At 42.8% G+C, this 15044-nt stretch overlaps 1 protein-coding gene across 1 annotated transcript in view; it reads right to left on the bottom strand.

The window, feature by feature from the left end:
* The window catches only part of LOC308343431 (zinc finger protein 474-like), a gene marked incomplete at both ends in the record, with an annotated part of 30247 nt that extends 24420 nt beyond the window's left edge, over window positions 1–5827 (bottom strand). The window contains one exon of the mRNA XM_080804447.1: window positions 4793–5827. Within this exon, the coding sequence (XP_080660573.1) occupies window positions 4793–5827 (1035 nt within the window). The remainder of the gene's footprint in view (window positions 1–4792) is intronic.
* Window positions 5828–15044: the final 9217 nt, after the last annotated feature.

The raw sequence follows: 15044 nt of genomic DNA, 5'->3' as shown, positions 1-15044 counted from the left end.
GGCAGCTTCAGGGACTTACTGCTTCTACAGCCTCATCTTGTATGCCTGTCACCTCCCTCATCGAGCTCTAGCCACATGAGCTTCGGCCAGAATGTCTCTTCCTCTCCCTATTCCCTACTCCCCACATCTTTACTCCTGGCTAATTCTTTCTTACCTGTCATGGTGCAGCTGAAATATCACTTCCTCCCAGAGGATTTCTCTAAGCAAGATTCTGTATGTCAACCTCCCACCATTAGACACTGTCATATCACAATTTGGAATTTTATATTTAGTTCCTATTATTTCCTCCATAAGAATAAAAGTTCCATGAGATCAACAACTGTGTCTTTTTTATGACTCTCTATTTAGGACTCAGCCCAATGCCTAACAACAAATATTTGCTGAATAAACACACTTCTATCCTCTGTTGGACTTAACACTTACACCCTTTTTGTATCTCACACATACCGTGTCTCTTAGACTTGAAAAGATAGGGTCTTTGGAATCAGATCTGGTTCTGACACCCACTAGCAAACCCACTGTGTGACTTTGGACAGGTTGTTTCGCCTCAGTCTCCCCAGATGGAAAGTAGGAAAACTGTATCCGTGTTATGGTAAAATTCAAAGGAGATCATGCATACATAGGGCTGATCAATACTCAATAAAAAGTCAATTTCCTTTCTTCTGTGTTTTTACCTAAACTCCAAATGTTTCTAACCCAGTAGATGCAAATGTGCATCTATTAGAAGGACACCTTCTCTAATATATTTGGAGGTAAGACGAGAACAATAGTATTTTTGACAGCACAGAGACCTTACTTTAAAAGAAAACACCAGATGGCAGCACCAGATGCTAGAGATGTGTCTGATGGGCTCTTAGTTCAAATCTAAACATCTAGGATGGCAAAGGTAGCTTAAAACTAGATTCAGAGAGAATCATTTACGGAAAGAGATGATTTCCCTAAAGAACGCCTATTTCGTAATATAATATGGGATTTTTAGGAACAATGTTTCACAGGTTACATGCAGAATTCTAAGAAAATAACCCCAAGCATTATCTAACCAATAAAAGATAGTGAGACTAAGGCTTCATTTTGGTTTGTAGTGATATTTAATTAACTGCTGATCTGGGTTTCAATTAGCCAGAAAGGGCCTGAAATCAAAGAATGAAAGATGATCGGGTTCTAGAAAAGGGCAACATTTTCCCCCAAATATTAAAATGCTAGCACTAAAACTTATTCACTCATATTAAAATAAAGAGCAGTAATGACCTCTATTACTGTACCCGTCAGCTTCACTTAGGAAATTGCTTACTAAAATAGACAGTAGGCTTACTAAAGAGACTAAAATTTAATAGACGAACTAAGTGCAATATTAACATTTAAAAGGATAATCTATGGGTTTTCATATTTTGCATCAAAACTTCATCTGGATGTACCACCACTTTTAAAATCTTGCTAAGGTGGAGACTGCTTATGCAGCCTTTCCATTTGTTTTTGGAGGATAGGAAAAAAGGGTGATTCAGCTCATGAAACCATATCATGCAGGTTCAGCGACCCCAGAGCCGTCACACCTTCGAAATAAAGATCCTCACTCAGGGTTTTTTTCCTCTTACATCCTGCTTCGCGTGCTTCAGAGCTCGCCTGGGAGATCAGAAAGGGTGAATGCAGCCTAGTGTTCTGGAAGAGACACAACAGGATAACTCAGGCACATGAGGTGGTTAGCGGGCAAAGCAGAGCTAGAGCAAAATGCCCGCGGAAGTCTCGGAGAAGAGCTAGTCTCAGGCGGTATTTATTTGCGTTTGGGTTTGATTGAAGGGTAACAGCAGCCCCTGTGTCATAAAAGAACCGAGCCAGTCTATGTTGGAGGAACATTCTGAGCAGAGGCGGAATTCACTCTGCCAACGGAACAGTCATTGTTGCCCGACCGGAGTGAATTGTTTTCCAAGCCCCGCAATCATGGTGCTGAAAACATTCTCCTTCACCTGAATTCTCTACGAGACTGAGCCCTCTGGGAGCACCAGGCAAGCTCTGATGTGGATCCACCGTCAGATCGAGGATTCTAGATTCTGATTGACAAGAGAAGCAGCGCACATCTGAAGCGCGACAAGAACGGGCCTGTCCCAAAGCCAAGAGTCGGCTGTCACCGGCAGATGAAATATGGAGATCTAATCGTGCACAAGGCAGTGATCTTCAGGGGAAATGGATGATTTTCCATAATATTTCAATTTTGAATGATACAAAGAAATTGTACTTCTAAATTTTCAATGACACAAAGGAAGAAAAACAGCAATAGATCAAATTGTAACTGAAAGAGAAAACCACACTGCCTGGGAGAGGTTTCCTGGTGAAAAGCACTGTGGAATGGCAAATATCTCTTCGAGGGAAGAAATCAAGTCCGTTGCTTCCAGAGATCTTATGCCTCTCTGAAGCCTACCAGTTTTCTCCATTTTAATTCATGCAAGCTTGCTTTAAGTCTGGCAACGAAAGGGACCCTATGTTGGATGACCTTCCTATGCCCTTCACGAAAGCCTGTGTGGTCCCCAAACGGGCCAGTACACGTCTCACAGCCGTGAGTGCCAACTTCCCGCTGCCCCGCAGCTCCGCAGGTCCAGGAGCAGGGTTGGTGGTGCTGTGACACAGCCATGTCCTCCAGATGCCTTTGTTCTGACGGACAGCCCCCGCTTTGATCTAAACGCCCGAGTCACCGAGGGCCACCGCTGTGGCCTCTTCTTCTGACATCTCCCCCCCAGACGCCTGGCTGAGGCAGAAGGGGTCTTCCTGGGAAGCCGTGAGCCCAGGCCAGCCTCTTTCAGCAGTCACGACTGAGTGAGAACACGCTGTGCTCAGCCTCTTGGCACGAAGTATGTGTTACAACAACGAGCACAGGAATCCTGACCACGCTCTTCCCTATCTCAAGATCTGTACTGAGAACATGTGAAGCAAATGCATACACTCAGGAAACAGGGCTGCGAGTCAGAGAGCTAACGGACTCGCCGATTCGTGGCCCTGAGACATGGATTCTTGTGTTCTCTGAATCCAGACCCCACACATTTTGGAAGAAAAGCAACAGCCAGGAGATGGGAAAAACAGATCATGTTTATGAGACCAGCCTGCAGCTCATGCCACAGTTAAGAGTGTGGGTTTTGATTTCGGTACAGAAACTAACCATTCTTTCTTCAATGTTCATCGGAAAACTCGCCCAGCCTCTCTTAGTCTGACTCTTGGGCTTTATGATCATAGTCTTGGAATCTTCTAAACCAGTAAGTTTCTAATCATTTCATTTTAAACACGAAAGTGAGAGTAAAGTACTAGAAGATTGCCAGTGTCATGCAATACAAAAGTAAGGAAGAAAAGTTGCAGTAAAAGGTAAAAAAAAAAAGGCTGCTTCCCATCCCCCAACCCCCAGTCCTTCTGGTTTAATCTTTTAGAAGAGCTTGGGTAACCTGTTTCCCCCAAACCATCCATTAAAGATAGGGGTGCCTGGGCACCTGGGTGGCTCAGTGGGTTAAGCCTTTGCCTTTGGCTCAGGTCATAATCTCAGGGTCCTGGGATCGAGTCCCACATCGGGCTCTCTGCTCAGCAGGGAGCCTGCTTCCCCCGCCCCCCGCCCGCCTCTCTGCCTACTTGTGATCTCTCTCTGTCAAATAAATAAATAAAATCTTAAAAAAAGAAAGAAAGAAAGAAAGAAAGAGGTGCTGGCTGGATCAGTCAGTAAAGAATGTAACTCTTGATCTCAGGCTCGTGAGTTTGACCCCACATTGGGGGTGGAGCCTACTTAAAAAAAAAAAAAAAAGGAAAGCATCCCTACAGGTGGGGTGTTCTAGGTAGCAAACCATAGAGAAAAGATTTTTACCACTACCTATTTCTCATGATTTGACATCCTGTAAGGTATGACACAGAACGGTGCAGTCACAGCCACACAGACTTAATGGCAGGACAAAGCACAGGGACCACGTCTTGTGGGGAGTCAACCTCATAAGCATTCTTGCCCAGTCATGGTGGATGGTGAACCTTCAGGTAAACAATACTTCACCGTACGGGTTAGGGACCCACGGCGTCATGTTTATTCCCAAGTTCCCAAGTGGGGAGCAGTGCTGGCCAACCCAAACATGGGACACAGAGCAGCAGCGGGAACTGAGCCCTTCCCAGAACCACGAACCCACACCTCGTTGGTTCAGAGTGTGCCCTGGGGCTTATGTCCCACATATCATAATCACGTTAAAAGAAAACATGTTGTATTGGAGGAGCACGTCTCTTTCTGTGAGGGCTCCAGTGCCTAATTGTTGCTAAAGTCATTTGGGGTTTTTGACACAGATTCTATTTTAGAAAGATAAACTCAGCATAACCCGGAGTTGCCAAGAATGAATTCCTAAGGTAGATGACTAAAATAAACCGGTAATAAATATTGGCTGTTGGAATGGGAATTATATCTCTGCAATGTAGACACAGCATTAATGACTCATTTTCAAATAACAGTCTCTCCCAAGGATTATTGGTATGAGGAATCAGGGAAGAAGGACGTCCATCTCTCTTTCTTTGAGGACGCAGAGTGGAAGAGGACTACAAACCCACCAGGCAGGGATGTTCTTAGATCGACTTTGCCGACCAAGATAGAGGGTCCGACAGGGGTCAACCAGGACAGGCTGCACTGAGGCAGAGGCAAGGCATTGAAAGAAACCATCCTAGGGGCTGAGGCAGCTGATTCTGGGGATAGTTTTCTCTCATTCTCTCATTTCTTTCATATCTCCTGGGGATAGTTTTCTCTCAATGTACCCATGGGTCCACCCAATGCATCTCACGAGGCATGAATTACCTTATCAGTCACCGTGGGTGCTGCCATGTTCCTTTGCTGTTTGGAATTAGCGGACTCTTTTAGGTCATCTTTACTCCCTAAGGTTAAATTCTGAATCTTTGGCCCACTAGGTTGAGCTTTACAGCTCCTCTGGTGTACCAGAAGGCGGTCCGGGGCAAAGGTCCGGCCACAGTTTGGACAGGGCACCAGCTGGGTTTGACTTGGCCCCTCTTGGTTGGACTGTCCAGTGGGAAGTGGCTGCAGCTTCTGTGGGAGTGGTCGGCGGAGCTCCCTGGGGAGCCGGTCATTTTCTATTTTCCACTTTTCCAGGCATTTGGGCTCGTGAATGGGAAGGGACAGAGTGCCAAACTCCCTACCACAAATGTAGCAGATGAGAGTCTTTGGTCGGACTGGGATGCCACCAGCAGCCTTCCTGGGACCAGTACGATCATCAGAACTGCTGAGGGTCGGTGCTCTGGGCCGGTCATCCTTGGACTTGCAGCCTCTCTGGTGAACGGGAAGCCGATCTGGCAAGAACGTGCGGCCGCAGTATTCGCAGGGCAGCAGCTGAGCCTGGGAACTTTGGAACGCTGCCTCGTTCAGTGCCTGAAGATCGTAGGACCCACTGCCCCCGAGAGGCTGAGGTTTGGAGGGTTCTGGCCTCCTCAGGTTCTTGGGCAACTTGCTGTTTTCAATCCGCCACTTCTCCAAGCACTGGGGTTCATGGATGGCAATTGATTGGGACCCAAATTCTCGGCCACAGATATAGCACACCCGGAATCCAGGCCTGCGGGATGGGATCACCGGGGGGCTGGGCTGACTTTCCGACATAATTCTCCTACCGGACAGTTTTGAGAGTATTACCGTTCCAGGTCTCGTTTTCTGAGGTCCTGTCTTTATTTTTCCTGCATGACTGACATTCTCTGTGTCTGGCAAAAAGCTAGAATGGGAGTCACCACAGAGAAGGGCCTGGTTGATAAGGAAGGTGGGCTCTTTAGAATGGTGGAAAGTCTGCTGCAACTTGTTGCAAACCCTTCTCTCCTTTCCTGTTTCCATTAACAAGCAAGTCTTTCTCTAGGCTTGCTCTGATTTCAGGCCAGACTCATTTTGGGATTCTGCTCGGACTGAAGGTTAGTCAGGTTGGCTGTCCTGGGGTTCCACATTGTTGCCAACTTCTTAGACCCAGAGACTCTGACTCACAGCTTCATTGCAGGGCAGCAGTCTGGAATGCTGGAAAGTCCTCATTAAACCTCAGATGCCTCCAAGATCTGTGGGGGAAACATAAATCAAGAACTCATTATACACACACACACACACACACACACATCCCTTAGATCGTAAGTCGGTAAAGAGCAGTAATATATATATTTTTTTGACCTAGTGTTCTCTTTGGCTAGATAGTAACTAGCACATAAGAGCTGTTCAGTCAATGCTGAAATAAATTTGAAGAAAATTTCCACTATGAATCGCACTATTACTGTATTGAAAGTAGTGTTCTGCCCAAAGATCAACAATCACACACGGCACAATCCAACAGAGGCGTGATGGTGAGAGCACAGAAGACAGAACTAAGACCTGTGACAACTCAATTAATGAAACTGCTGATGATGTAGAAAGACATTTTCTACTCTCTTAAGCATTCTTAACTTTTTTTTTTTTAAAGATTTTATTTATTTGACAGACAGAGATCACAAGTAGGCAGAGAGGCAGGCAGAGAGAGAGGAGAAAGCAGGCTCTCCACGGAGCAGAGAGCCCGATGTGGGGCTCGATCCCAGAACCCTGGGATCATGACCTGAGCCGAAGGCAGAGGCTTTAATCCACTGAGCCACCCAGGTGCCCCAGCATTCTTAACTTTTTAGTGTCATGGATCCTTTTGACAGTTCTCTGAAGCCTGTGGTATTAAAGGCAAAGATCTTAGTATCTCAAGTGAAACTAATTTTATTGAAATAATTGATCAAATATCTTTGGTCATAATATGTATTTTATTCAAGATATGGTAACAGGCCCGACTTAATGAATGCCCATTAGCCTAAGCTTAAGAACACCTGGAATTCAATAGTGAATATTATGAATATTATCAGGAAAACCCACGGAGGGGGTAAACTTCTTATAACCTAACATGTATCCACTTTTCTTTATGATGGGAATGGAGTGTGAATAAATTGGGGCCATAGATGTCAAGCCAAGAATGCAACCCTGGCCTACAACCTTTCCTGGTAAATTGTCTGTAGATTTTCCTGGGGTTGAAGATGCTCAGATTTTGCTTGATGTTCTTTATGTAACTATTGTACTTAATTCCTTGTATTATCTCTATCTCTATCTGTATCTATAGCTATACTGATAGATAATATAGATACTAATTTAATATTAGATAACACAAATAATATACAATTGGATAAATATTACCTATTTCTATATTATAGTTATGTATTACAGAATATATTATCATATATAATATATAATAACTATGATATGGAAGATAGATAATATATATAATATCTGTTATCTATAAATATACTTTATATTTATGTATTATTTATTATTATGGTATCTATTATAATTATTATTTATTATTTTAAATTTAAATTATGTTAATTATCAATAATAATTCATTAATGTATTATTATATTTAATCATACATAATTATATTCCATACTAGATATTAAGATAGATATTATCTATCTTCAAAATTATTTTTGTAAAAATATGGCTCATGATTTTCCCCAAAAAACCAGAAGGGCAGGGTGATAAAATCTCATCATGGGCAGAAGGGTAAGGAGTTTTTACCTTGGAGAGAGGCAAGAGTCAGTTTCACCCAGGGTGAAGATTATTCTCTAGGGCCCAAGAAAGATTACCATTAGGCATCTTAGGGCCTCCTTCATTTCCTGAAGGGGGATTCGGGTCTGGGTGAGTGGCTCTGTATCACCGACCCCCCATCACAAAGGGAGCAGCTCCTGACCTGAGGCTGGACCCTGCAGACCACAGGAGACCCCTGAGTTCAGGCTGCTGGTAATATCACAACACTGGGCATTGCGTTTGATGAAGGACAAAAAGAGCTCTAGGACCTATGCCTCGTTTCTGTATTTTGGTGCCGAGGAAGGTCTGAATCTTTGCAAGTAAGACAGACTATCGGATCAGCTCTGGCACAGAAAGCAAGCGATTCTTCATTTTGACAGATGCTAAGACAGTGATATTAACACATGTGACAGAAGAATGCTGGCCCCAGGATAGCCAGCACAGAAAATGAAGCTCACAGAAACAAACTGTGTCCCCTGCCTGGCACCATCCAAAAGAGAAAGGGGGTCTAAAAAACAAAAGGAACCTAGGAAGATGATTTCATGAGGTTTTGATCAGCACGTGGGGGAAAGAACCTCCAAACCACTCTGCTTCCTTGGTTCGGACATCTTGTTTATCAAGGATCCTTGTTTTGTTTTCCATTTTTCTTATACCAGAACGCTGCAGATAACAAAAGGACTTAAGAAGACAGGAGAAATCAATGCAATTACATAACCTTACTCCCCCTAAACTTACTCACAGTTTCTCTCTCTCTCTCTCTCTCTCCACACACACACAGAAACAACACACACACGGCTCCCAGCAGATCAGAATACTGGGGAGATCCCATAACTCACTCCAGCAGCTCCTGTCTCCCTTAGGATCAGGTGAGAGGACGAGTATTTACTGAACACCAACTATGCATCAGATATTGTACAAATTTGTTATATACAGTGTTTCAGTTAATTCTCAAAAAGAAGGCACTATGAGTCAGAAAAGACAAGAAACTTGCCCACGACGGTCCATCTTTAAGTGACAGAACTGGGAACCCATTCCGGCTCTCTTTGGCTCTAGTAGTCGGCTCTTTCCATGATTCATTCTGCCTTAAATTCCACCGACAGAGCTTCTTCTCTTTAGTTTTTAATCCCGGTTTTAATGTAGGATTCATACATCTCATGGGAAGGCAACTAAGCTCCCACCAGCCTTTATGCTGCCCTTGAGGAGAAGGAAGTGTCAAAGGGAGGAGGAAAACAGGGCACGGAGGGGGCGGGGAATGGGTGTGTGGGGGACAAGCCCCTGTGACGGAAAAAGCAGGAAAGAAAGATTGGGGTTCCTGGAGACAGCATTTTCCCCGAAGCGACAGGGCTCATTTTAGTTTGCTGGAAGTGGTTTTCTCGATGACGTTGTCCGTCTGCAGCCTGTGCAATACAGATCCTATCCCGGATCGCACCAACATCCCTGAGAGAAGTCTATGTTATTACCTAGACGTGGGGATGGGCCAGGGGGACATGGGGTGGTATAATGAGCACAGGGTGAAAGCAAAAGCTGCCCCAAGAGGCCAGATGGTTGCTCCCTTCATAGCCCCTTCACCATTTCGATTAGGGATGGATCTTGCAGCATACAGGCATTTTCCTGCTATACATATTTTCTCTGCAACAAACCTGAGAGCGCATGAAATTCCTGACTGTATCTTAAAAATTTTTCCACCATCTCTTTCCTCCCTCAATGTCCTCCTAAAATTGTTATCTTACTGTGCTTAAAGTTTTCAAAGTATGAAAGAGGAGGTAGCTGGAAGAAGTGAAATCTTTGGGAACCGCAGCATCTAATGGAGAGTCTTGCATTGTTTCTTTCCACCCAGGATTCTGGCAAGGCCTAGCATGGCCAGCCACTCTCCCCTATATGTTAGTTCTAAAAGCAAAAGTACTGGAAAATACTAAATACATACAGTTAAATCACTTAAGAAATTGGCTTGCCACACAGACACATCGTAAAGCAACATTGCGAGTTTATAAAGAGAACTACTTTGCAAAGCCAGCCGGCTCTACCCCAAGCAACCGTGGAGAAATGTTCGCTCCAGTTGGTCTGAATTATCCATTTTGACCATATTTGCACATAGGATATTTAAAGAATGTCTTGGAAGGCATCACATTTTATCAATATGATGCCATTTTTCCATGCCCTTTGGGGTTCACGAGGAGGGAGAGACACTCACAAGGATGAATATAATAACCATGGAAATCCAAACCCATCTTGGCATAGAAGGTGTTTCCCTATTAAAAAAGCTGGGTGGGCAGGGAGAGCATAATCAAAGGATTAAATCTTTTAAAAAAATTTAGTCTTTTGAAACAAAATGAATGTAAACAATGCATGCCCCCTTCCCTGTTAGTATAGAATCCAAATTCTTTGAATGGACAAACGAATAATTAAGAAAGAAGCAGTTAAACTGGTGCTGGCTCTGAGCAAAATTATAAAATAGAGGAGGTTTGTCTTCAATATCCTCCATCCACCCCATTCAGCAGGCTCTATTCTCCCCTGCCTGGTGTCCTTATATGCTCACTAGTCTTCCTTACTTTTGAAATTTCCCTTTTTCAAAAAGGAGCTGATAGACTTATTCACACCAAGGCTTATGACTGATGAGGTAATATCCCTCCCACAGTCTGGCAAAGACAACTAGTCCCCCACCAGTAGTAACTTTGCCCAACTTCCTCAGATTTAGAGAGCCCCAATTTTTTAGCTGGGCACACGATTTCCCAACTTCAAGTGTGCAGGTACCTTTGCAGAATTATATAAGACATGTCTACAGTGTGTTCCTCTTTCCTTCCTTCAAACGGATACTTAAAACATGGATGTGATGGCTGGAGCTCTAGCAGCCATTAAGGACCAGAATACATTCATGTGACTCTTAACATGATGGAGTAGACACCTGGATGGACTTGAGTCCCTAATAATGGTGGAGTCACCATACAAGCTCTCAAGTGTCACCCTTGGCCTTTATTTACATAAGAGAAGTAAATATCTAAGTATTTAGATAGAAGTAAATATCTAAGTATTGTAGCCACTTATAAACAGTCTTTTCCTTGCATGAAAACTATAACTAGAACCTAATTCTAATGAGATACCATTGTATTTAATAGCTGCCATTGGCTTAGCATAAAATGAATTCTAACAGCGATATTTCAAACTTTAGGGTCTACTTTTATGAAAAGCGAAAAAAAATTTTTTTTGAGATAGTACACCTTGGGGCAAAATTGACTTACTAAACATATACTTTTTCCTGAAAATCAGAAATACAAAAATTGAAACTATAAATATGAACCAATGGTCCTTAAGAAATTCATTCATGATCTTCCTTTCTTAGAATTCTTTTTTTGGGGAACAAATTTGAATGACATATTTTGTTTCAGGGAAATAAAAACTTATTTTTTCCACAAGCTTTGGTAGGAGCTAGAGTGCATCTGTTGTGACAATTATTAACATTATCTGTGTATTCCAAATGCTCTTTTCTGTATTCAGCTTCCCTATGCTCATTCTCGGACTCCACGTGCTCCATAATAGACAGGATTAATCCTTACCTCTTCCCTTTGATACTTGAGCCCTAGGAATGGTATCTGTCTCCTTCATAGGGTTGTGTTTTTTTTTTTTTTATCCTGCGAGTTACTATCTCCGTAACGACTTCCTTCCTGGTTAACAACTCTTTATATGACCTTGTAATCAAATAATTGGCATGGTTTCTTGTCTTATGACTGATACAACCACCCTCAGAAAATAAGTAATAAGAATCTGTGATATTCAAGCTGCATAGTTCCTCAGTATTACAATAAATATAAACTCAAATGAGTTCTTCCATAGCAGCTTAGAAAATCATATGGTGCTGAGCACCCAGGTAGCTCAGTCATGAAGCATCTACCTTCAGCTCAGGTCATGATCCCAGGGTCCTGGGATTGAAGCCCACATTGGGCTCCCTGCTCAGTGGGAAGCCTTCTTCTCCCTCTCCCATGCCCCCTGCTTGTGTTCCCTCTCTCTCTATATCTCTCTCTGTCAAATAAACAAATAAAATCTTGGGCGCCTGGGTGGCTCAGTGGGTTAAGCCGCTGCCTTTAGCTCAGGTCATGATCTCAGGGTCGTGGGATTGAGTCCCGCATCGGGCTCTCTGCTCAGCGGGGAGCCTGCTTCTCCCACCCCATCCCCCGGCCTTCTCTCTGCCTGCCTCTCTGCCTACTTGTGATCTCTCTCTGTCAAATAAATAAATAAAATCTTTAAAAAAAAACAAATAAAATAAAAAAAAAAAGAAAATACTGTGCTTATCTTAACATTCAATCCTCAACTTTCAGACCACTGAAAACAAATTTTTAATTTTACATCATCATCATGCTTCGAGAACTAGAAAATGTTGCTTTTCCTTTTGTGACCAATTGAATGAAATCAAAAGAGGAAATCTACCTTTTTAAGCATATTCATATTTTCTTTCATTTTACATGATTGTCTTCTGCAGCTGACTGCCCGGCCATAAGGCCGCCACTGTCACATAGGGAGTCAAAATGATCCCATTCCTAGATCACGGATGACTGGGGAAGGCGGGGGAGGGGAGTGGTCCAGGTCACTCTGGTTGATTCCCTGCACTCCCCTTTGCATAGCGACTAGGCCAATAGCACCTGTGGTCCTCAAAAATTCTAATGAGAGTGACAAAAGACCAGGTGAGAGCAACTAGGAACTGGAGGTGGACTGGTTTGGGAAAGACAGGAGCAGCGCTGAAAGGTAAACAAATAAAAACATATGGTTCAGAAAAGTCACTGACCCTGAGGCATATGGCTTCAAGGGAATCTGGCTGTCCCTGTTGGCAATTCCAGACTGATTCTGAATAGCTAATGAAAATTTACTGTTCCTTGTCTTTCCTTCACTGCGAAGAATTTTAAACCAAGAAGTCAGTTTCTTCACCTTCATTCAATCTAATTGTCAGGTGTGTAGACATAATAGTCTATGGTGTTAGGAGAGCCATGCAAACAGAAAATGGGAGAAATGTACTCTTTACACTTCTAAGTAGAGCTTTCGGTAAGGACATTTTATGTTGTTAAAGCTCATAATATCACTCTATGAAGGCTGTTGTTAGGTCGAGCCTGTAATTTTCACTCTATATTGAGCTTCCAAATCACAGAGTACTCGAGAGTCACGAACGCCACACAGGTATGACCACGTAATTGTAACATTGACATTTGGAGGGGTGGAGAACTGGTTATGGAAACCATCAGTACAATCACATTAGAATCCTATCGTGTATAGAAATTCAAAGTGTAGACAAAAAACAGTGGGGGAGTCAAGCTGTTGAATCATAAACAAGCATACAAACCATCTTTTCTGGCATTGGGCAAAAATCCTAATAAAAATAGCTCTATTCCAAATAGCTCTTTCACAAGACTTTAAGGCAGTAGGTCATATGCCAAATCTGGCCCATTAGTAAGTTCTTTTTGACCTTCCTAGAGTTAAAAATGGTTTTGGGTGCCTGGGTGTCTCGGTTGGGCATCTGACTTGTGATCTCAGCTCTGATCTTGATCTTGGGTTGTGAGTTCAGTCCCCACATTGGGCTTCACGGTGGGCACAGAACTTACTTTAAAAAAAAGTTTAGGGAGGCCTGGGTGCCTCAGTAGTTTAAGTATCTGACTCTTGATTTCAATTCAAGTTGTGAACTCAGGGGTTGTGGGATCAAGCCCCACATCAGGTTCCACATTTAGTGGGGAGTCTGCTTGAAGATTCCCTCCCTCTGCCCTTCCCCACTCTCACTCACTCTATCTAAAACAAAAAAGTTTATCTTTTTTTTAACAAAAGTCTGAATTAGGTGCCATTATTTTAAAGTTGGGAGATGTCACATAAAATCAGGATTTTGGTTTCTTTTGAGAAAGTGGGAGAGCTGGCCATACAGAGCCCACATGCCAATGTGGCAACAACCCACATTAACTGATACTGAATAAAGTCTGTGCCTGTGGGTCAGACAGCCAGTCTTCATTCTTCCAAAGTTTCTCATCAGTCCTTTGCTTTATTTATTTGTAATTCATCCTTGATTCTCAAAGGCATTTGAGTTCCTGACCATATCCTCATTTTAAAGTATCCCTTTCCCCCATTTTTCTCCTCAATTAAATATTTGAATACCACTTTAAGGAGCACTTGCCCTCAGTCAACTGGGAATCCAGTTGAAGGCTTTTCTATGGGAAATATTTACTAAAAGCATGACAGATTTATTGGTAAAAATTCAGAAACAAAGCTTCATAATGACAACAGAGTGAGGCTGAAAGACTTATTTCTAGGAGGGAAGGAAATATCCAAAGGGAAAAGAAAGAACCAGTGATCTGAGGAGGAATTTTCATACGTTAATGGAGGGTCACAGGAAATGATGCATCTAATTTCAGAGACAAAAAAAAAAAAAAAAATCAAGCAGCCAGTGTTTAGGTCAGCCACAAGAGAGATGATAGAACCAAAGAAAGGAAAAAAGAAAAAAGGACAAACACAAAAAGAAATGTGTTTGGAGACCATCTGAACTTTTTGGAAGCATTCCCATAATTATTTAGTTACCGATGATATAACAAGAGCTACTCGTCCGCTTAAGCCAACAGTTCTTGATTTACCATTAAATGATCCCTCACATGAAGAATGTTGGATTGCTTAAGTTATTAATCTAAAGAAAGAATCATTCAGTCAAAAGAACATCAACAAACCATTAACAATATATTGCTAGATTTCCAAGATTTGGGCTGGAAATACTTCCTAAGAGAATTACGCTTCCCTGTATGGATTACAGAATCTGGTGCACTTTTTCTTTCTGACAAACAAGCCATTTTGTCAAGTACCACTTACAAATTAGTTTGAACTGAAAATGTATAAGAACAGCCAGTAATTCCCTCTCAATGTAGAATGAGGTATCAGATATCCATCAAGTGCCTAAAGTTGATGTATTATGATAAAACATAGTGGGGGAAAGGATAGATATCGTTTTAGAATTTTAAAACTGTAAATAGGTGCATGTGTTTCCTAGCCCCCATCACCTGATATGTTTGCACAGTGTTCCCACTGTCTTCGTGCTCCTGATTTATCATCTCAGTGCGTTACCCAGTGGGATATCTTTGGCACAGACTTGCAAACCACAGGGTGGTAGTATCAGAAGGACAGTCACTGGATTCGTGTGTCCAGGTGGAAAGAAGCACAAAGAAGAATACAGCTGCCTTTGAAGGGAGAGATTGGCCAAAGGGAGATGGGCCTCCCTGTATCCTGGAGGAACCTTTTCTTAACCACATCACCCACTTACCAGACAACAGCCTCGAAATCGTGCCTTAGTGCGACCCACCTCCGGGAGGTCTGTGCCTCCCAGAGCCTGGCTGACACTTTAATTGATTGTCATTACCATTCATTGCAGACATCAACACCCTTTGTTAATGCTCTCTCCACCCAAAGCTGTTTCTCAGGAAAGTCCCTGGGAAGAAAGTCAAAAACAGGGCCGAGCCCATGAGGCTGG

Source organism: Martes martes (assembly GCF_963455335.1).
Source record: "Martes martes genome assembly, chromosome: 5".
Classification (NCBI taxonomy): domain Eukaryota; kingdom Metazoa; phylum Chordata; class Mammalia; order Carnivora; family Mustelidae; genus Martes; species Martes martes.
The sequence above is the reverse complement of the archived record's forward strand: the minus strand, read 5'-3'. Positions and strand labels throughout refer to the sequence as shown.